At 42.1% G+C, this 23705-nt stretch overlaps 1 protein-coding gene across 3 annotated transcripts in view; it reads right to left on the minus strand.

Annotated features, from left to right (window-relative positions):
- Positions 1-4856: 4856 nt before the first annotated feature.
- The window catches only part of LOC137347646 (neuronal calcium sensor 1), a 130940-nt gene continuing 112091 nt past the window's right edge, over positions 4857-23705 (minus strand). For all 3 annotated transcript variants that reach the window (XM_068012277.1, XM_068012278.1, XM_068012279.1), the window contains exons 4-9: positions 15813-15951; positions 14041-14119; positions 12983-13071; positions 10695-10772; positions 10228-10351; positions 4857-7714 (exon numbers count right to left, since the gene is read on the minus strand). In XM_068012277.1, the coding sequence (XP_067868378.1) occupies positions 10253-10351; positions 10695-10772; positions 12983-13071; positions 14041-14119; positions 15813-15951 (484 nt within the window). In that variant the 3' untranslated portion in view covers positions 4857-7714; positions 10228-10252. The remainder of the gene's footprint in view (positions 7715-10227; positions 10352-10694; positions 10773-12982; positions 13072-14040; positions 14120-15812; positions 15952-23705) is intronic.

Consider the following 23705-nt stretch of genomic DNA (forward strand, 5'->3'; position numbering starts at 1 on the left):
AAAGATTAATGGTGTCATCAGCATGTATGTAGAATCAATGTATTGTAATCAAGCTTAAATCAGCCAACCCAAGTCAAATAATGCCACACTAAGTATTTTAACCCAGTCTGACAGAGGACCAGCTATCGTGATGAATCGACATTTTTTCCCCAAAAGTAATTAGAAAAATACCATACATATCTTTAAACTCTGACCTTACTACTGACAAAACACAGAGGCTGGAACAGGAAGGGAGATAGCAAAGCTGACGGTTTGACAATTATCCAGTTAACAAATGAGGAAGAAGCACTGTTACTGCGCAACATGCTTATTAAATCACCAGTGTCACAAAACTATCAGTGCTCAGGATTATGTCGCAACAGTTAAATTCACACTAAAGTTTAAAAACTCAAGTCAATGATACCCAAATTCTGCAACTCTGAAGAGTTTTAAAAATGTTGCCTTGGCTTGTACTGAATGTACAGCCGGTAAAAGAAACACATTGAATTTGCTGTCTTTTTTGTTGCTGCTGTGGTTGGCAGTACACACAAGGAATAAAGAAAAGCAAAACATGGCAGGACTGTAAGGAAGGAAATATCAGGGAGGAGAAACGAATGACAGGAATCGACCCCGAACACATTTATCAGCTCACAAAGTGCAGTTCAATACTGACGTTTGCTGTGCAGAACTCAGTCAGCTTAGAACATACTGGAAACCTACCTCACGGTGATGGGAGGCAGCAGCACTAAAAGAAAATGCAAGTGGCAGCAACTAGTTCACTGATCTTTCATGCCAGCTGACCTCAAGGAACACTGGTAAGGAAGCCTCTGCCTAGAAAAACATCACACTGAAAGGCGAATTCCTAGTTCCCTATTTCCTGACTCTGATTTTGAGCCTTTGACCACACAGAATTGTATACTGATCCAATCAATACCACTGATTTTTACAAATGAATGGCAATCTGTCTCGACCTTGGACCAGCATTCCCAAACAGTAAGGTGTAGTCCAAGCCTAAAATCCCTTGCTCACAAGATTTAATTTTGACAATACAGGAGCTGGGAAACAAATTAAATCTGAAATGCCTGTGTGTATTTTGATGTCACATAGCTTGAGGCTCGATAAATATATCAACAAAATACAATCAGGGGTTAAGATTGAGAAGTGAATGCTTATCTTTATCTTAAAAAAAATACAAATTAAGCAGACAGAAACTCTCTTGATTTGGATTTGTGGAACCCATGAGTAACGATGCAAACATATTAGGAACAGATTAATAATCGTACAAAACATGAAAATATCAATCTCCAGTCATGCAAGGCCAGAACTAGATTAGATGTTAGGAGGTGGCTCTTTTCCCAGAGAGCAGTGGACCTCTGCAACAAGCTGCCAACTTGTGCAATAAATGCCAATCCCCTGAATTCCCTCCAGCGAGAGCTGGACCGATTTCCGGGTGGGGCAAGATCACTCCTTAAAAGGGAGGTACTGCACAACATTAACCATGGCCAGTGGTCACATGGTCCAGATTTGATCGCCTGAAGGGGTCAGAGAGGAATTGTCCAAATTTATTCCCCTAATTGGCTTGGGTTTTACCAGGCTTTTTAGCTCTGCCAGGAGATTACATGGCTTTCAGGTCAGGTGGGTTGTGCATTTATTGTGAAGTCCAAGTGCAGTTGTATGGGTCAGACAGATTGGACCAGTGGGTGTTTTCCAGTCTGTCATTGTCGTAAGTAAATGATTTGAATTTTCACCATGCTACAGTGTGATGGCGGCGAAAATCGGGCTGGGTGTAAAATGGGCTGGCAATCCACTACCATCCAAGACCAAATTCACCCCCATTGCCTCTTATTTTCATTTTCTAATTCACAGGCTGACAGGTTATGCAAAGGTATTACAGCAGGTGATTGACTACCTGCTGCAGCATTGCTCATGGGTAAATTGTGTGCGTATACCAAACGGAATATATACACAAGGCAGGCACATTTCATGGCAACGTACAACACAGAATAGCAGGTAAAACTCTTCCACCTCATTCATCATGAACCCACTGGCTTCAGTTGGGTGACTTGGATAATTCAGAGTTGGAGTGTTAGATGAACCACTGTACGTTTCTTTTTAGTGAAGGCAAAGGGATAAAAAAATGTTTTGTTCCAATCTGCTTAGACTGCACTTATTTATGGGGGGGGGAAAAAAATCACATTTAGGGAACTACGTATATCAGACACAAGTGTAAAGGGTTCAGCCATTTTATATTAGTTCAAGATTGCCCATTAACTTAGCGTGGAAATCATTTAACAGATCTGAAAGACTACATCCACAGGAAAATGCAGGTCTTTGTTATTTTTGTTTTAACCGGTGAAAGAAAAGTACTTACAACAAATGGCTGAATCAAACAGCAAATTAAAATAAGGATTGTGGTGTTAAGAAAGCATTTAAGGACTGCCCCTGTTTACAAGGGCCAACAGCCCAAGCTAACTGCTGTGGAATGGAACCCAGGAATCCTATGAAGACAGTACCGACTGAGGAATAAGATGACCATGATGCAAAACACAATAAAACAAAACAAAAAAATAAATCTGATTATTTGCGTGGCTTAAACTTTTCATTTCACATAAGTCGCTTATATACTTTTCTAACATTTTGTTTCAATTAGTTGCTTCACAGAAATTTAAATAATCACTACATAGGAGAAAAATTTGTTATTCTCTTTTCTGTTAAATGAGTGTAAACAAATCATTACCACACAAAGCACTATATACACCAAGTCTTTGAGATTATCTGGAAATGAGCATTATAGCAGAAAATGAAATTCCTGCAGCTGTAATCTAATGGAGGCATTCAATTGACGTCAGAAAATCACAAGGGGGCATGGTTAACAGTCACCTGAAACCCCAAGATTAGATTACAGCCTTAAAATCACTGCAGGCTGTTAGTTACTGTTCACAAACTGCACCATTCCAATGCTCTGTGTCTGAGAGTTGAGGGGGATGGGAAATTCTGGTGTTTTTTTTAAAGCACCAAAATTGCAAATGGGTTTGCTACTGTGCTCCAAACCCCAAATGAATGATGCTGTTATACAAATGGGTCAATCACTGCAACACCACCACCTCAGTGGCATATTAACTGAAAATTCTTCATCTGTACATTAAATCCAGTTTGCACTTCACATGGTTATTACTAAAATAGATTTTTTTTTTTAAATGGTTACAGAAATAACTAGCATTATTTCAAGTCCCTTTTCACATCGTCGAGACTTCCCAAATGACTTCCCTGTCGCATTTGTTTTAACAATAATGCCGACTATATCTCAAAGGTCAGTAAGTGACTGTCAATTTGAAGGTGCTGTTTGACGGAGGTGTGTTGGCCAGGATATTAGCAGAACTCCCTGCCAATAATTCCATGGGATCTTTTACACCTACCTAAATATGCAGAGATACAGCCTTGGTTCAATGTCATCTGAAAGATGGCACCTCCAACAAGGCAGCACTTTTTTGGTACCGCACTTGGTGAGGATAGATTATGCACTCAAGTTCTGGCGTGGCCTTGAACATGCAACTGCCTGCCTTGGGGTATGTCTACTAGAGACTGAGCCAAGTTGACACATGGAGGAATTATAACTGAAAATGTCACAATTAATTGTTGGGATTCAGATGACTTAAATTTATATTATGAAAATCACTGTATATTTATGTTTTCTGTGTATTTTGGAGGGGAAGACACCAACAAAACAGCTCAGATTGTTACTCGTCACAGCATGGTGTGCGAGGAGGTGCAAGATTGAAGATCACGAAGTCCACAAAAGGTCATGAAATAAGAAATGGAAACACAGCATATATGAATAAAATATATTGATGAATGAAAAATGGTCAACCTCTTCAATCACCACCTGCATGGATCCTTCTTAAATTTTCCCTACCCTAAACTCATTCGTTTAATCCTTGCTGAATGAAGACTGATCTTGATGGTTTGTACATGCACATTTTTTTGCTAAAACATGCAGGAAATAGATGGGGGAGAATTTCTTGATACTGTGCTTGGGCAGATTAGATTGTCCAGGTACAGAACACAGTGCAGAACTGGGTGGAGAGGATCACCCACTGGAGAAGGAGCCTATCCCATTTTCCAGCCATTTAAACAAATGGAAAATGGGTTGGGGGGGGGGGGGGGGGAGAACGGGGAGGAGAACGGGGAGGAGAACGGGGAGGGGGAAGATCCCTTACAGCTATGAAATTCATCCCACCTGATTTTTGCACCAGGCCCATCTAATACACCCAAGCCCAGTAATAGGTAAATCTACCCCCGCCTTTGAAGCTGGGCAGTAACTGCAACTCTTGAGAATTGGTCATTGAATGAGAAGACCATCCCACATCCCTGCTTTTTTTTCGTAATCCTGTAAGTTCCTCATCCTCAAATACCTGTCCAACTCCCTTTTAAAATTATTTATGGAATCAGCTTCCAGCAGCTTTTCAGTTAGAGCGTTCCAGATCCCGACAACTGAGTGAAAGAAATTCTCATCTCCCCTCTAGATCTTTTGTCAATCATTTTGAACCTATGACCTACTCACCAGAGCGAACAGTTTACCTCTATCAAAACCTCTCACCATCTTGAAAACCTCAATTAGGTCACCTCTTTACCTTCTCTGTTCCAAGGAGAACAGTCCTATTTTTCCAACCTCTACTCCAAGGTGAAGTCCCTCATCCCTGATAACATTCTGGTAAACCTCCTCTTAACCCTAAGATTTTTACATCTTTCCTGAAGTGTGGTTTCCAGAATTGTCCATGATACTCCACCTGAGGTCAAACCAGTGATTAGCGTGATCACTTTGCCTTTATATTCTATTCCTCTATTTATAAACCCTAATAACCAATACTTTTTAAAAAAAATCACCTTAGTTGATTAAACCCTTCCCCTATCCTAGGGTTTGCCAATTCTGAGTGGATATATTTCTAGTGTTTTCGTCACATAACTGCCCACCTCCAACCGCCCCACCAAGTCAAACAACCTTTCTTGTCCATTTCCAATCTTTTTATAACTATTAAACAAAAAAATGAAAAAAAAAACCTTTGTCTTAATGGTCCCATGATTTCTCTCCCGGGCTGCTTGTAGCAGTGTTCATGAAATTAATCTTGAATTTCTGGAGAGTCCAGAACAATCCTGGAGGCTTGGCAATCCTATCCCATTGCTTTAGCTTTCTTAATGAGATAACGAAAGCAGGTTAGAAGGTTAACAGCTGCTTAAAGTGTCATGAAGATGTGACTGTAACAGTGGAACCAGTCACCACATTCAGTCATCAACCATGCAGCTTACAAATGTTATCATGAGATAATGAGACTCCCTATTACTAAATTACTCAGGTGCATATCCATTACAATATATATAGCACAGAGATAACTGCTTCCCAGCATTGGTAAGAATGGTTTTGTTTTGGTGAAACCGCTGTATAATGATCTGTTTTCCTGGTCTTTTAATTATGCTGTCATTTAAGCAAGACATGAGACACCATCCAAAGAAACGTAAGTCAAGCCATGGGACCACAAGGGAAAATATACCTACAGCCTTTATCATTTTTGCCTGAGATTGGCTTGTTGTATTCCATTTGTATGAGTTTCTCTGAATTTCAATAAAATATGTTCTACACATGCACTACTTGTTAAACATATGTAGCAGTTGCAAATACTAAGGGATAACGCAGAAAAATTACGCAGAGGATTCAGACAAAAAGAAGTGTCTGCCACAGAAAATGGGAATAACAAACAGTAAATTTAAAAGTGAAATTTCTAGGAAAAAAACAAAACTGAAATAAAAGCCTCAAAGTTTATCATGTACAATGAACAGATGCAGGAAAAACAAGAAAATAGATGATTTAAAAAGCAAATTAAGAGACTATACAAAAGCATGGGGAAAAAGCTATTCGTGGTTGGGGCAGGGGAAGGATTAAGAAGGAGAGGGGGACAGGAAAGGGACAGCTCAGCAAGAATCTGAGACAGGGCTATACCACTTTTGAAATACTTCCACTGGAGCTGCCAAAAGCAATAATGTGTAACGTGCAGAAAGAGCAGTTAATCGCATTTTAGAACTGGACTTTTAGTATTGGAATTTTCAATCATATATTAAGGTGAGCAGAGAAGCAAACAATGCCAACATTAAGCAAAGCAATTTAAAAATATCAAAGATACAACAAGTAACACTGCAAATCACAAAATATCACCATGCAGCAGTTATAAACTCATTTCTAATATTTAATTTAAAAACACAAATATTAAATGCAATAACAAAAAACAAAATCAAAGGGTTAAAAAAACTCCAAAACAAAATGTGTACTGTAAAGGGGTTAGATTAAATGCATCAATTCAGGTTTTAGAAAAAACTCAATTTTGAAGGGATCTGTGCTCTGTGCATATTCAATTCAGGTCAATTATGCTCAACTCAGGAATGTTAAACTAAATACAATCCTTTTTTTTTCTTGTAAACTGCAAGTGTGTGTCAGGACATAGGATTTCTTTACTGTCCAACCCATTGACACCAATGAGACATTCGTCACTTCACAAACTAGAAAAAAAAATTATTTTAAATTTAAGAAAGAGCATCTAATGTGCAAAAACTGAGGGCCGAGGGATGAGTTAACCATGGGTGAGACTAACAGGTCCCAGTTTGTTTGGGTAGCACTGTGTATGTGTACTGTGCCACTCATTCACATACGGCACCAAAATTAATTCTGGAATATGGTGAAATAAAACCTCAATGCTGATGCAGTTTAGATTGACCTACAAAATCTTTTCATTAACAGCATCCATGATCAAGTTACGTGCCATCACTACTGAACCATGGTCAGCCCATTCCTCTTCTGACCAATGAAAAAAAAAATACAACTGATGAGAACCTCAACTGTATATAGTAGATAAAGCAACAGACAAGCAGGTATTGCGAGGGCACAAGATTAAACAACAGCTTCAGCTTTAATCCTGGCTTTAGGTATGCACCAGAATCTTTTGTTGAATTATTGTCCTATAATGCATTCCAATCTGCGCATTATCTTTCGTTAAACAGTCTCTAAGTAGACATTAAATAAAGAAACTATTGCATCTTGGAAACCATTGCAATGATAGGACATTGGGTCAGTTATGGTTCAACAGTTTGATATTCATAATACCTACAGGTCTGACTTAATGACTGAAAGGTGTAAGTACAGTTTTGAAAACTAACCTCCTCTTTGCTTCAAAATAAACACAAGAATACAATGCAATTTCACAATTAAATAAATAAAAAATATATATGATAAAACACTTTTCACTGAAAGCACAAAACACGCACAAAATCCTCACTTCGCAGTACTCCGCTGCTAACATTTTCTGACAATATAAGACCAGCGATTTCTTTTGTTTGTTTGTTTGTTTAAAACACTAATTGAGGCGGCCAGAGCAGCCAAACAAAAATAATGCACAGCTAGAGCAATTTAATTCAGTCTAAAATCGTACAAAAAGGCAAATATCACTGCTTCTTTCAATCCAGTCTTTCCAAAAAAAACTGAGGCATGTGTCTACTGCAGAGTTCTCAAGTTTAAAAAAAAACATTTTAGGTTCTTAAGCTGAGATTGGCAAATGGAGACAAGCAAAAGAGCTCAGCTTGCACACACCCGTGCACTCCTGTTCACATCCGGGTGAAGGTGAGCGACTGCTGGACCATCGAGCTTCTGCACAGAACCGTTCAAATGGCACCAAAATGGTTCATCCTTGGGCATCTGGAAAGGAAGAGAATAAGTGGTCAGTGGATAGAACTGCCGGTTCTTTGAGTAGTTATTTATAGGATAATTGGGGCCAGCTTACATTCCCTTTTTCAATTCTTATAGTGTCCGATGTTCCACTGGTCCCAGGTTCAATTCCTAATCTGTACTCAGTCAACTGATCTTGTACAAGGTGTTATGATCCTGTAGTTTTTTTTCCAGGAAGAATGCGGTGTGCCTTGAAGGCTGGAAAAGGAGCAGTACTGCTTTAAGGCAGCAAGCTCCAGGGACTGAGTTAAAGAATGCATTCTCGTTGCCGTAGGATATAGCCAGCTTCAAATATGCATTCTTGTTGCCGTAGGATACAGCCATTGGAGAACAAAGACAAAGATACAATGTTGCCGAATGACGTTTGAAAATAGCTTAAAAAACTGTCTTTTGAGACACAGTTAACAGACACAGACTGTCTGCCAGTATATACTGAAGGAAAAAAAGAGAGCGCTCTCAGTTTATTTAAACCCTATTTATTATACTCTCAGAATTCTGATGTCAAGCCATATTAATTTCTTGAAAGAAAATAACAAAATCTTTTAACTGCTGAACTTTAATTGCTGAAATTCATCGCTAGAAAAGAAGAGCATCAATTCAACTGCTGAATTAGACTATGGACTGTTCTACTGTTGAAGAACCTTTTTCTCCCCCCATCGGACGGCTGCAAGGTCTTCAAGCAACCTTGGACTGCTCCACATTGGATGATTTCACTTCAGCAGGTGCGTAAATATGTAAGGACACTAATTTTTCTATTTTAAATGTTGTTTATATCTTAATAGCATTTAAAAATGTAGTTTTTATAATTAGTTAATCTGATGATCTAAAAACACCCGGTTTGGTTAGCCTCATTCGGTGGGGGGGGGGGGGGGTGGTTAATAGATGGTACAATTTGGCTGGGTATTTCTTTAATTTGGAAAGTTTAAAAATTATATGTTAGGTGATCTGTGGAGGGATGGGACTGAATCAACAGTGTATTTCTCACACCACAATCATAATCGTATATTTTGATTGGGGGCTTTGACTTGAGCAGTTGGTCGTAACAAAGGTGACAGTGGGCCTCTGAGTTAGGGAGGGGAGAAAATTAGTTGGGGTTCCTGCTTTGAGCTTTATCCAGTGGTGCTGCTAGTAAGTATGGACATCTGAGGATTAAAGTAGAATCCCTCTGATCATCACCCAAGCACTCACTGTCTAACATCATCTGCTTTACATATCTGAATCTGGGCTTTAAACAAATTTTCGAAACAATGGCCAGAGGCTTCCAACTGTATTATTTGTTTGACAAAAAAAACTAATTTTAGTAGCCCATGAAAATAACCAACAACTGGAATCACTCTTCCTTTAAGGCCAACAATGAAGAGAGATAGTCAAAAGTGTATATCGGAAATATTTATTTTGTGTGCAAGTGCAGAGTGTGCTTTTGATTTTTGACTTGCAGCACATTAACAAATTCATACTTTAGAGCTCAGCAGCATACTTAGAAGGGAGTCTCCAATTTTAATCAAAGCATCTGATTTGACTGCTACTCAAAGTCCAAAACAGACGGCCCCCACTATAATGCATTGGAAATTATTAACCAACATAAAGCCTGGGATTTTCCCAGCATGAAGCAAGTCGCAATATCGGGGCCAAATGCACGTCTGAGCCCACACAGGCGGGCAGCAGGATTGTGGCGATAATCTTACCAGCAGCGGCCATTGGGCCCAGTGTCCAATTAAGGATGGTGAGCTGGCTTTCCATGCTGCTGGCCCAATCAGAGGCCCGACAGCTCTGCAGCGCCAGCGAGAGAGGTGGCCACTGCTGAGGCTGCAAGGAGAATGAGGGGACACCTCCATTTTGAGGCGGAGCAAATAAATTTGTTGCTGTGCTGGGGCCAGGCAGAAAGGCCCTCGTGATCGGGTGGGTAACTACTCTAGTGGCAGCGTTGGGGCCAACGGGTGGCAATTGCAGCCGGGGGGGCCCCTGCTTGGGCCACTGAACCTCCAGAAAACAAACCCCCACCCCCCCCAAACACCGTCCCCCCAGAAAGCCACTGGGAGGCCGCCTCTATGCAGCTAGTGACCTCCATGGCAGGGGGCCACTCCAGCACTGGCAAAATGCCGGTGGCTCTGGAAAATGGTTGTCAAGTGGCCCTTTCATTATTTAAATTGTCTGCCTGCTTCCAGTCTGCGGGTGATTGAGCAGCTGTCATTCCTGCCGCAGGAAAAATGGCCCGGCGGCAGGACTACATCAGGGTGGCCTCCTGACACGGCTCGCTGACATTTTACCGGCCTCCTAGTCTGTCACCCGGGGACAGTAAAATCTTGGCCAATATTGCATCATAGTGGGAGTTATCAAGGGGAAAATTCTAAAATAATATCAAGAAATAGTTTCTATTATAACCTTTGAAATATACTGAAAATTCTTACTGCTGTTTTATGGTAGAAAACAAGGTTCCTGTCATTTAAAGAACTGTTAAAAAGGCTGTCACTATTGTAACTTACCATGGCACAAGGGAAGTGGCAGGGACTATACCAGCCCATCATATAGAGAAAGCGCTTGGACAATGGACGGATCTGCTTTTGATCCCTCTTGAAACTCCTGTAGGGTTAATTTCCCATCAGCATTCTGTAACACAGGTAACCAGAATTACTGAACTGCCATAAATGTAGGTACGATGTCAAGCTCTGGTGGTAATTTTCAATCTCTTCGTCTGGGCAGTAACTTGGCAGAGTGGATGACATGGCATGGAAACCACTGAATTTTGATTCTGTTTAATGGAATGACAATTGGGTGGGTTCTACAATCATAGAGTTATACAGCACAGAGACAGGCCCTTCGGCCCATTGTGATGGGCAGACAGTCCACTGCCAACCGATGAAGTTGAAAATTACCCTTTCTGTCCCCCAACATTATCTTTTTAATAGTTTTCCATGATTTTAAAATATAAAACAAAACCAAAACTCATTACCTTGTCCATCATGGCAAAAATCCTATCCACTCGTTTCTCTGGTGTGTTCTCTTCTTCAGGGAGTTCCACTGTATTACCCTAAGGACCCAAAACTTTATATATTAAAAACTAAAAAGCCAAGAACTTTAATAAAAAGACTAGTAACATTTTATATAATCAAACACAAGCACAATCAACATACTCAACTCTTAGAAGTGAACCAGGAGCCAGATGGCCCTGGCTGCCTGTCACACTAACATGCCCCTCAATCTTAATGACTTTGGTCAGTATTTCATCTTTAAATTAAATCAGTACATAAAGTCACAGAATGTTGAAATGTTAATTTATATGAATGAAAGCAGTGGAAATTTATATTTGGCAGTTGAGTTAAGGAATGATTACAGATCAACAATGATAAAACAGAATGGGGTATGCAACTCAGGACTGTGATTGTACCGAAAGGGGGAAAAAAAATCCCATAATGAGGGAAATGAAAAGTGTGAGAAAGACAGACAATTTAAATTGGTAGGGCCTAATTCAAATCAAGGCATTCTCTACACATTCAAGAGTCTGGCCATCTTCCTCTAACCAAAAGATACACAAGATGACGGTTGAGTGCCTTTTATTACCTTTTTGTGGATGGGAAGTCCAGAGTATAGATAAGGGACCATTTCACTTTGACCTTTTCTTTCCTCATTTTCACTTCTTCTGGCCTCAGCTGAAGCAGGAATTGGTTGAACAGTTTATCCCCCTCTTGCAGGTTATTTTGCCTACTCTGATGTATTTGCCTAATAACCTGGCAGGAATTTCCTCCATTGTAGCCTCCATTAATTTTATTATAACTATTATTTACAGGAAGTTACTAGCCATTTCTCTATCAAAATCCATTATTCGTTTGATGGGTTCATGTACGTGCCATTCTCCTTCTCTATCTTCATCTACCTGTTGCTGGAATTAACGTACTCCTTACTGACTGAAATTTAAAGGCAACCTTCTTTAACCCAACAAGAACCACAGATCCAATTCTCTACTAAACCTTATTCTAATTCTTTGGTTGTCATGAATATTATACTTTAATTTTACAAAGGTTTGGAATAATTTCTCCTACTTTGAAGCCTACTTTTCAAGATAAAAAAAGAACCTTTTACATATATAGGAATAGTCTGAGCAATAAAGCAACTGGATAATTAAATTTTATTGTATGAGCTCATTAGGTTACAGTAGTGTTCGACTACTTATTTTCTTTTAAATCTGAGCTTATTTTACTTCTGTTATAACGAATACTGATAGCTTTACAAGTGTTGAAGTCTGGCTCTTGTTCCATTAGAATCCAAATTGTATCATATGAAGGGCAGTCATATGTTCCTATCGTGCGTGGAGACTGCGACACTCTGATGCACTTCTTCATTTTTTGAATGAAAACATTCCCCTTACATCATAAGCAAAATATGAAATGCTTTCAGTTGGGACACCGGAAAGAGGTTACAAAAAATGCATTTTTACTTAATGCTACAAAATAAATCTCCACTTATAATTCCTCTTCCCCACCCAACTCCCCCAAAAAATCCAACAACTGGGTTCCACTTAGCAGTTAATGTTTCTGGTACTTCTATACGATTCTTCTATCAAAAATGTGACTAGTTTCTGTACAGAGGCTGCATTCCTTGCAATCTGTAATCTATCTTTTTTTACTTTGGATTTTTCAGCTAGCCTGTCAGTGAATGACTTAAAATGTAACAATACAAAGTTCTGTATGACATGAACTTTTTTAAAAATTTTCAATTACAAGGATACACCTCAACACTAGGGACACATTATTTTATTAAGAACCAGCCATGAACACACATTGGAGTTTCAAATCACCCATGATGCAATTCATAGAAGGAAACTGCCAGTATTTAAAGAAAACATTTTAGGCATAGTACAATTTATTTTATTTATGCCTGGTTTAGAAATATTTACTAAAAAAACATTTAAAAAGAGATACAAGCAAAATACTGCGGTTGCTGGAAATCTGAAATAAAAACAAGAAATGCTGGAACCACTCAGCAGGTCTGGCAGCAAATGTGGAAAGAGCAGAGTTAACGTTTCGGGTCAGTTCCGAAGAAGGGTCACTGACCCGAAATGTTAACTCTGCTTCTCTTTCCACAGATGCTGCCAGACCTGCTGAGTGGTTCCAGCATTTCTTGTTTTTATTTAAAAAGAGATACAGTTCCTTCAAGAGGCTTAAAAAAAAAAGAAAATGCAGTCTGATTACAAATTTGGAAGACAAAAGTTCAATTTACGTTGGTCTTTTATAATTTACTCACCACCATCTGATAAATAGCATCCACAATATCCAGCATCTCGTTCCTGGTGATGTAGCCATCATTATCTAGGTCATACAGTTTAAAAGCCCCTGAAACAACATGTCAAACATTAATGTATATTCAAAATTAATGCTCTCAGGCAGACTAGCAAAAATATAGGCTTCTGTAATCATGTTCATATTAATATTTCAACTACAATCTAACCAAGCTGACATTTGCTCTACTATCACTACCCCGCGAGGGACAATTATACAAGAACACATGCAGCTGAAGAATAACAAAATGTTATTAGAATTTCAGTAAGACATAATGAAAAATGTGAAATGTTCACACTATGTCCACTTAAACTGTGAAAAGACACACCAGTAGACTTACAGATTGTTTGCGTATAAAGTTAGGTTCTGTATGGAGAGCTTTTTAAGTTGCAGAGTGAAGTACTGATGGCTTTAGGTCTGCCATTAGCCTGAGTTGTAGCTGACCTGCGATTATCTGGGTACAGTAGTCTAGTGGTTATGTTACTGGACTAATAATCCAGACATCTGGACTAATAAACCAGAGGACGTGAGCACAAGTACACAATGGTGGTTTGAGAATTTAAATAGATAAAATCAAATCTGAAAATAAATCAATAAATGTGACTTATGAAGCTGCTGGGTGGTAAAAATCACTACTGTCCTTTGGGGAGGGAAACCTGCGGTCTTCATCCTGTCTGGCCTATATGTGAATCCAGTCCTCCACCAACATGATTGATTCTTAATTGCCCTACCAAGTGGCCTAGTAAGCCACTCAGCTGCATTAAACTGCTCTCTGGGCAGCTAGAGATGGATAATAAATGCTGGGAATAAATTCCAAAAATTATCTGACAGTGACAGTGGATGCAAAAAGTGGAGAAATATTCCCAAACCATAGCACTGAATTCTCCTATTAAAACATGAGAACTGAACATTTGTTTAATCATGTGTATACAATGGGCAATGAATATTGAAGGTGGAGATGAAGTGCGACAAAAATGGAGACTGAACAAAATGGAAAAGACTCGAGTCAAGTGAGTTACTTACATCGCAGTTTCTCATCCAGAGTCCCCCTTGAAGTTACTGACAGCGCTTGGATAAATTCAGAGAATTCAATTTTTCCATCCTGAAAATCCATTCAAAAAAGGCATCTTCATTAATTCCCATGTAAATTACTCTGATTTTCAACTTTGTCTCAGTGATAACTAATTCATTTTTTTATTTATTTAGAGATACAGCGCTGAAACAGGCCCTTCGGCCCACCGAGTCTGTGCCGACCATCAACCACCCATTTATACTAATCCTACACTAATCCTATATCCCTACCACATCTCCACCTGTCCCTATATTCCCCTACCACCTACCTATACTAGCGACAATTTATAATGGCCAATTTACCTATCAACCTGCAAGTCTTTTGGCTGTGGGAGGAAACCGGAGCACCCAGAGGAAACCCACGCAGACACAGGGAGAACTTGCAAACTCCACATAGGCAGTACCCAGAATTGAACCCGGGTCGCTGGAGCTGTGAGGCTGCGGTGCTAACCACTGCGCCACTGTGCTGTGTTTTTGTCTGAGTCAGAAGATTGTGGTTCAGATCCTACTCCAGGACTTGAGTACATAATCTAGGCTGACAATTCTGTGCAGTACTAAGTGAGTGTTACATTGTTCAAGGTGCCGTCTTTTAAATGAGTTGTTAAACTGAAGTCCCATCTTCTCTCAGATGAATGCAAAAGATTACATGGCTGCATTCAAAAAAGAGAGCTCTCCCAGTGTCTTGGCCAACAGTTCTCCCTCAACCGATGCAACCAAAACAGATCAGCTGATCAATTTGCCCAATGTTTGTGAGAGAGCATTGCGTGAAAATTGGCTGCTGTGTTTTCCTACAAATTAAGTGACGACACTTCAAAACAATTTATTGGGTGTAAAGTGCTTTGGGAGGTGCTGAGGATGTGAAAGGTGCTATATAAATGAAAGTTCACACTTTTTTCAAGCATTTGTATAAAGAAATGGGGGTGTCACCCGAGTTCTCCAAGTCCTGGGAAAGTCGAACAGAGGGGTACTTTAGAACCTCAATAGACTAGCAACAGAATGGTAGATCTTAGCCTTGTACTTCTGAGGGAGTGCTAACTGAGTCCAAACCCAACAGTGGGGTGGGGGCCACGGAAAATAGGATCAATCCCAACTGCTCTCTTGCATCTCCTCATAGCAGTTACTAGAGCTCTATTCCTGGAAACCTGGGAGAGGTACATACACTCGTCCTCGTGGCTATGGATACCGTGCGAACAAAGTAGCTTAATTTTATTAGTCAACAAAAAAGTAAAGAAGTAACCCCACAATATATATATGTGTGTGTGTGTTCGTACATTATTTGTGGGTATCAGAAATTTTAAAAATAATGTTGCTGTACCCAAAGCCGAATCAAGCAATCCTCACACTGAACTATTCATCCTTGACTGGTTGCTTTACTTGAATCACATTCCCATGTTGCAAACAGCATTCAATCACAATCTGCACTTATCCTTATAAAACCAGGTCTGAATTCTAACTAGACAAACAGCTATCTCACCTCTAAACACGTTAAACTGATGCAACAACTGTTTGAGTTGACAGTCTGTTCCATATATCCATTACCCTGTGTGGAGTAAAACCACCTCCTACTAATCTGAGATCCTGCATGTAGTTTGTTAATTTTGAGGACATGCATTTCAGCTGAGCTTGAAATGTGTATATTATTGAAAGTCCAATCTGCATCTCTTGTGAAATTTCAGAGGTAAAATTCATTTGCTTCAGTAGAATTTGGAGAACAAACCACTCACTTTATTTTCGTCAAAGACATTGAAGACAAATGTAGCAAACTTTGTCGGGTCTCCACAGGGAAAGAATTGTTTGTAGATTTTCTGGAAGCCTGCTGCATCAAGCTGTCCACTGGGGCAGTCTTTAATGAAACCTTTGTACCTGTCAGACAAAATATTACTGAAGGTTATTTCACCAGTAAACATAAATTAACACTACACACTTTAAATAAAAGTTTAATTGCAGGTTAAAAGTGCGCAAAATAGCTTCATTCTTGAACATACAATTTAAAAGGAAAATATATGTACCATCTCCAATTTAATAAGTGGCTGGTTGAATGCTAAAACTGATGTACCATAACTGTCCCTCTCAAATCACGCGGCAAACATACCGCCAAAATTGGAAACTTTATCATACAAATTGTTCGACGCTATTGAGTGCTGTAGATGAGACCGCATACCAATTCCACCATCAAAATGACTTTTCCACCATTTAAACACACGGAATACATGATGAGAAGGCTCCTCAAGCTATTTAATCTAACCCAGAATATAAATCCCACCACCTTCCCACTACACTACCTTAAAGGACTGCAGTGTCTTAGCTTCAACAACTCTGTAAATAAATGACATCTTGCCCAATTTCCAGCAGAAAATAATATGACATCAAAACATACAACTATTCAATTCCAGATATGAGTAAATAGCCAGCTTTTTCTGTTCTTTCACAATCCCATCCAAGTCTTTTTTTTATTCTTTCAATGGCGCACTGGCAAGGCCAGCATTTGCTGCCCGCCCCAAATCGTCCTTGACAACTGAGTGGCTTGCTAGGCCATTTCAGAGAGCAGTTAAAAGTCAACCATATTACGTGGGTCTGGAGTCACATGTAGGCGAGACCAGGAAAGGATGGCACATTTCCTTCCCTAAAGGACATTAGTGAACCAGATGGGTTTTTATAACAATTGATGATGGTTTCATGGCATCATTACAGAGAGTAGTTTTCAATTCCAGATTTTTTACAATTATTAATTAATTGAATTTAAATTCCACCCATGTCCCCAGGACATTGGCCTGGACCTCTGGTTCACGAGCTCAGTGACATTACCACGATGCCACCATCTCCCACTGTGATATGAAAAGCTAGAGTGCAGTTTCTTCTTCTTCTTTGGCCTCCTTGTCTCGAGAGACAATGGGTAAGCGCCTGGAGGTGGTCAGTGGTTTGTGAAGCAACGCCTGGAGTGGCTATAAAGGGCAATTCTAGAGTGACAGACTCTTCCACAGGCGTTGCGGATAAAATTGGTTGTCGGGGCAGTTTCACAGTTGGCTCTCCCCTTGCACTTATGTCTTTTTTCCTGCCAATTGCTAAGTCTCTTCAACTCACCGCATTTCAGCCCCGCCTTTAAGGCTGCCCGCCAGCTCTGGCGATCGCTGGCAACTGACTCCCACGACTTGTGATCAACGTCACAGGACTTCATATCGCGTTTGCAGACATCTTTAAAGCGGAGACATGGACGGTCAGTGGGTCTGATACCAGTGACGAGCTCGCTGTACAATGAGTCCTTGGGGATCCTGCCATCTTCCATGCGGCTTACATGGCCAAGCCATCTCAAGCGCCGCTGGCTTAGTAGGGTGTATATGCTGGGGACGTTGGTAGCCTCGAGGACTTCTGTGTTGGAGATACGGTCCTGCCACCTGATGCCAAGGATTCTCCGGAGGCAGCGAAGATGGAATGAATTGAGACATCGCTCTTAGCTGACATACGTTGTCCAGGCCTCGCTGCCGTAGAGCAAGGTACTGAGGACACAGGCTTGATACACTCGGACTTTTGTGTTCTGTGTCAGTGCGCCATTTTCCCACACTCTCTTGGCCAGTCTGGACATAGCAGTGGAAGCCTTTCCCACGCACTTGTTGATTTCTGCATCGAGAGACATGTTACTGGTGATAGTTGAGCCTTGGTAGGTGAACTCTTGAACCACTTCCAGAGCGTGGTCGCCGATATTGATGGATGGAGCATTTCTGACGTCCTGTCCCATGATGTTCGTTTTCTTGAGGCTGATGGTTAGGCCAAATTCATTGCAGGCAGCCGCAATCCTGTCGATGAGTCTCTGCAGACACTCTTCAGTGTGGGATGTTAATGCAGCATCGTCAGCAAAGAGGAGTTCCCTGATGAGGACTTTCCGTACTTTGGTCTTCACTCTTAGACGGGCAAGGTTGAACAACCTGCCACCTGATCTTGTGTGGAGGAAAATTCCTTCTTCTGAAGACTTGAATGCATGTGAGAGCAGCAGTGAGAAGAAGATCCCAAACAGTGTAGGTGCGAGAACACAGCCCTGTTTCACACCATCAGGATAGGAAAGGGGTCTGATGAGGTGCCGCTATGCTGAATTGTGCCTTTCATATTGTCATGGAATGAGGTGATGATACTTAGTAGCTTTGGAGGACATCCGATCTTTTCTAGTAGTCTGAACAGACCACGTCTGCTGACGAGGTCAAAGGCTTTGGTGAGATCAATGAAAGCAACGGAGAGGGGCATCTGTTGTTCGCAGCATTTCTCCTGTAGCTGGCGAAGGGAGAACAGCATGTCAATGGTGGATCTCTCTGCTCGAAAGCCACACTATGCCTTAGGGTAGACACGCTCAGCCAGCTTCTGCAGCCTGTTTAAAGCGACTCGAGCGAAGACTTTCCCCACCATGCTGAGCAGGGAGATTCCACGGTAGTTGTAGCAGTCACCGCGGTCACCCTTGTTCTGATAGAGGGTGATGATATTGGCATCGCGCATGTCCTGTGGTACTGCTCCCTCGTCCCAGCACAAGCAAAGCAGTTCGTGGAGTGCTGAGAGTTTAGCAGGCTTAGCACTCTTGATTATTTCAGGGGTAGCGTCGTCCTTCCCAGGGGCTTTCCCGCTGGTTAGAGAATCAATGGCATCACTGAGTTCCGATTTTGTTGGCTGTACGTCTGGCTCATCCATGACTGGCAAAGACTGGGCTGCATAGCGGGCAGTCTCAGTGACAACATTTTCCCTGGAGTATAGTTCTAGGTAGTGCTCCGCCCAGTGGTCCATTTGCTTGCGGTGGTCAGTGATTGTATCCCCTGATTTGGATTTGAGGGGGGGGGGGCGATCTCCTTGATGGTTGGCCCCAAAGCTCTCTTAATGCCATCACACATTCCTCTGAAGTTTCCGGTGTCGGAGGCCAGCTGAATATGACTGCATAGGTGTTGCCAGTAGTCATTTGCGCAGCTCCTGGCTGTTCTTTGTGCAGCGCTTCTGGCTGCTTTAAGTGCTACGGATGTTAACTCGTTGGGGGCTTTCTTGTAGTTCAACAGTGTAATGCACTTAGCGGCTCTGACAGGTTCCAGCTCTTCAAAGTGATATTGAAACCAGTCTGCATTCTACTTCACATGTTTGCCAAAGGTGGTCATAGCTGAGTCATAGATGGCATCTCTGATGTGGGCCCACTTGTTCTCTGCATCCCCTGTAGCAGTATTTTGAAGGGCTTTTTCAAGTGAATTTAGAAACTTATGTAACAGCTGTGGATAAGAAATTCTGCTAGTGTTGGTGCGCGGGCGGCCCTTCTGCTTGGAGTGATGCAGCTTCTTTGGTTTGAGTCTAACCTTGCTGCACGCCAGGGAATGGTCGGTGTCGCAGTCCGCACTGTGGAAGCTGCGTGTGCTTTGAACGCTGTTTAAAGAGGCTCGCCTTGTGACGGTGAGGTCCAGCTGGTGCCAACGATGTGATCTTGGGTGCCTCAAAGAAACCTGGTGACAGGGTTTAGTATGAAAGAATGAATTGGTGATGCAGAGGTTATGATAGGTAAACAACTCAAGCAGTCTCTGTCCATTCTCATTCATCCTTCCAATGACATAGCACCCAAGGCAGGAGGGCCATGAGTCATGGTCGGCCCACCATGGCATTAAAGTTCCTCAGCAGGAACAGATGTTTGGTATTGGGGATGCTACTAATGATATTATGGAGTTCCTCGTAGAACTGGTCTTTAGCTTCAGGTGGGGAGCACAGTATTGGAGCATAGATGCTGAGTAGGTGTACGGGACCAGAGGCGGTGAGCAGTCGGATGGACAGTATGCGTTCCGAGCCATTTGAAAGTGGCTCTATTATGCTGAGCAAAGAGTTTCTGATGGCAAAGCCCACTCCATGCTGTCTTGGTTCTTCAGGATCCCTACCCTGCCAGAAGAAGGTGTAGTCTTGCTCTCTTAGAGATCCGCTCACAGGGAGGCGTGTCTCCTGAAGTGCTGCAATGTCCACATTGAGTCGACTGAGCTCGTTGTTAATGAAGGCGGTCTTCCGAGAATCCTTTTTTTGTCGTGCTGTTTGGTGCGGTGTTGCAGTCCACTTTTCGGGCAATGACCCAGAGCTCCAAGCACCCATTGAAGCAGGTGGACTGTGGCGGGACAGAACCTTACTGACCGGGGGCTGCCTGGTTTGAGGCAGGCGGTAGCTGTCTAGTGAGATGCAATGACCTCTCTCACCGACAAAGGCAACCCGTGGCGCCCAATCTCTAAGCCAATTGAGCTGGACTTAAAACCCGTAACTGCTGCCTTCCGTGTTGTTTTGGTCGCTGTGATGCAACTATGGAGCGACCTCTCCATGGCACATGCCTGGGCGGATGTATGGAGGATGTGAGTTGCCCAAGCCTCAAAACCCCCCTCTCGGCCTTCCTGGTGGGGTCCAAAGGAGTGCACAGCACAACGTTTGGCACCGGTATGGCTGCAGGAACTGCCGGAAACATGCCAAAGGTGACACATGGCTGCCTTCGGGGATCTGCTCCGGAATTTCTGTTAGGGTTGACTCCCTTAGCCTTGGTCTCTCTCAAGATGCCCACAAGGCAGTGGGGTTGTTTGGGCCCCTGCTCAGGGATAGGTGGATGCCGGTGGGAGGAAGGGGGTGTGAGGGGGAGGAGTGCGGTGGGATGGGGTGGAGGGAAGGGGGTGCGAGGGGGAGCTGAGAAGGGGGCTGGGAAGGGGGTGCGCTGGGAGGGGGGCGCGAGGGGGAGCGGGGGTGGGGAGGGGTGCAGGTAATAAAACATTTCATCAGCTCCCACCATCGCCGCTGAGAAAGCTCACCGCGTCCTCCGGAAGGTGGGCGACAGCTTCGAGCACCAGTACCAGCAGGAATTCGCCGACATTGCACTGCAGATGTGCCTCGAGCCGGATATCGCCTGCGGGTGCTTTGAAGCTGTGGCCGAGGAGCTGTTCTGCGATGGAGTCCATTTACACTACCACCTTTGCTGAATGGTCTCTAACAGTAGAGTGCAGTACATTCCTGATAAATGCATACTTGACCCCAGCAGAGAAATCCAAAGAACCAACCTTCATTGCTTTGCCTTACTTATTTAAAATATTTATGAACTCCTTAGAATAGCTATTGGACTTCCCAATGTAAAACCAAGTCATATAAACCAGGAAGGTTCCAGGCTCAATGTACAGTCCATGCCGAGTTAGCTGATCTCAGCTGTGGGGCCATTGGAAAGATAAAACTGGCCTCAATTAGCTCATTCCAGGGACAGGATAACAATAACTGGGCCAGGACTGCATGCCTGATGGGGGTGGTGTGTATGTGTCTGTGTGCATAAAATAGGTTGGCTATGCTCTGATAACCAAACAGTCTGCAACACTAATCTTGCATCATATTGTTTGCCCTTCGAAGTAAAGATGCCCAGGTCCATCATCTGGGGTGTTTGGTAGGGTTCCAGTGGGTACTTGGGTGACAGCTGAGGCCAATATGCGCCCAGAAAGTTATGCTGCATATAGGGCAGAGTACCACAAATGATTGAGTTTTGGACGAACTGCTGGCTCGATTTTTCCTTTTCTTGCATTTTCTCTCTGCACCTGATATATGCTTGCTTTTGAAGGTGGCCATACACTTATTTATTTGGTTGCACCAGGTACAGCGATCCTGGGCAAGCTTCTCCCAGTACCCAGGGTCGATATCAAAACTCTTAAGCAAAGCCTTCAGAGTGTCCTTGCAGTGCTTCCTTTGACTGCAATGAGAGCACACCCCAGACTCAAGCTTTCCACAGAAGATTCGCTATGGTAAGTGGGTGTCAGGCATTCTGGCTAATGACCAGCCTAACTCAGTTGTGACTGTCTCAATATGGTGTGGATGCTTGGCATGCCAGCATGGGCGAGCACCTCAGTGTCTGGTATTTTGTCCTGCCATCTGATCTTCAGAAGCTTTCGAAGGCAGCTCAAGTGAAAGTGGTTGGGCTTCTTGGCATGACACTGGTACACAGTCCAAGTCTCACATGTGTAGAGCAGAGCAGGCAGGTCTGTTGCTCTATAGACTTTTAGTTTGGTAGGCAGACTTACTCCCCTTCATTCCCAGACTGATGTTCGAAGTCTGCCGAAGACTACACTTGCATTGGCCTTCTTGCACGTCATCAATATAGACACCTTGACAGAGTGTACTGCCGAGATCAAACATTCGTAATGATGGCCTTACGAGTTACAGGAGGGCAGCCAGTGCTCATGAAACAATACCTAGGCAAGAGGTACTGCCTTCGGGGAGGTGGAGGCGGCGAAGAAAAACTTTTGAAAACATCTTTATACATTTCTGCAAAGTTGAATGAACTTGATCCACACCATAAAGAGCTGCCACTGTCCAATAACATTATATAAATAAGATACAAAAGGAGAAAACTAGTCGAGGAAGTTTTCAAATCCAATACAAGTCAATCATTAGAGTTGCATTCCCTGAACGCAATGATTAAAATACTTTAAAGTGTCCAATGGGCAAGGGATTTCAGTCTGGCAGGATGAGGTGAATTATTCTGCACTGTAATAAAACAGCCCAAGGTTAAATATGGAATGATCATGAAAAGATGTACAATAATGGTTTATCACAAAAAATTGCAAGGCTGTAAAAGCATTAGATAATTAATGCTATTAAATAATTAATGCTATTAAATTAAGCAGTCTCTTCTGTAAGTTTGTTTAACTCTTGTTATATTAAAGGTACAGTGTCCACTTCTTTGAAGTCATTCTTTTGGCACTTTTACATAGGGGCCTGGGTACGGAGAGTAGCATTGAATGAGACACCTGAAATAGTCTGGCCAATGCTTCCCCATTTCACCATACTTTGGTGCCATTAGTCTCTGTTAGGTGGCCAGCAGGAAGAAGCTCATATTTTACTCATCTTCAAGTTCTGTTCTTGGACTCACAAAAAGTTGGGTTGCAGGTATCAGACGAGGCTCAGAGTTTGCCTTCCTTTCCATCAGTGAATTGCAAACCTGTTGTCAATTACGTACTCTCGAAGTAAAAATGACTTTTCAACCTCTTACCACAGAGGGAAAATCCTCCATTTTACCTTACAGTCCAATGTGATGCAAATTTGCCCTGTTTGGTTTGCAGCTGATAAGCAGTCACTCTGCTGACACATGCTCCATCAAGCAGCTCTCTGGATGCAAAAGTACAGGCCGTAATGTTTAAAAAATCCAACTAGCCAGGACTCATCAGGAGGAGACATTGTTGCCTAGCAACTCATTTGTGACTGAGAGAAGTTGTAAATTCTTATTACAGTTAGGATAAGTTTTTATTTTTAAAATAAAATCCTCAATAAAATGTTTTCCCTTTTCTTCTGAAAATACTGACTTTGAGCACTGTTCCATTGGATAACTCAGTATCCATTTGAAGACTTCCAATAAGACAGTAGGACCACTGTACAGCTATCAGGAGCAGGAACCTGGAAGAATTTTCCCTTCCCGAGTTCAAGGATTTTTCACAAAATTTGTAAAAGTACAGTACGCAACAGTTCAACTTGTTGGGGAACACAGGGCTTAGTGACAGGGAGGAACTGAAAGAAATCAGCATTACTAGAGAAATGGTGTTGGGGAAATTGATGGATTGAAGGCCGATAAATCCCCAGGGCCTGGTGGTATGCATCCCAGAGTACCTAAGGAAGTG

Source organism: Heterodontus francisci, chromosome 32 (assembly GCF_036365525.1).
Source record: "Heterodontus francisci isolate sHetFra1 chromosome 32, sHetFra1.hap1, whole genome shotgun sequence".
Classification (NCBI taxonomy): domain Eukaryota; kingdom Metazoa; phylum Chordata; class Chondrichthyes; order Heterodontiformes; family Heterodontidae; genus Heterodontus; species Heterodontus francisci.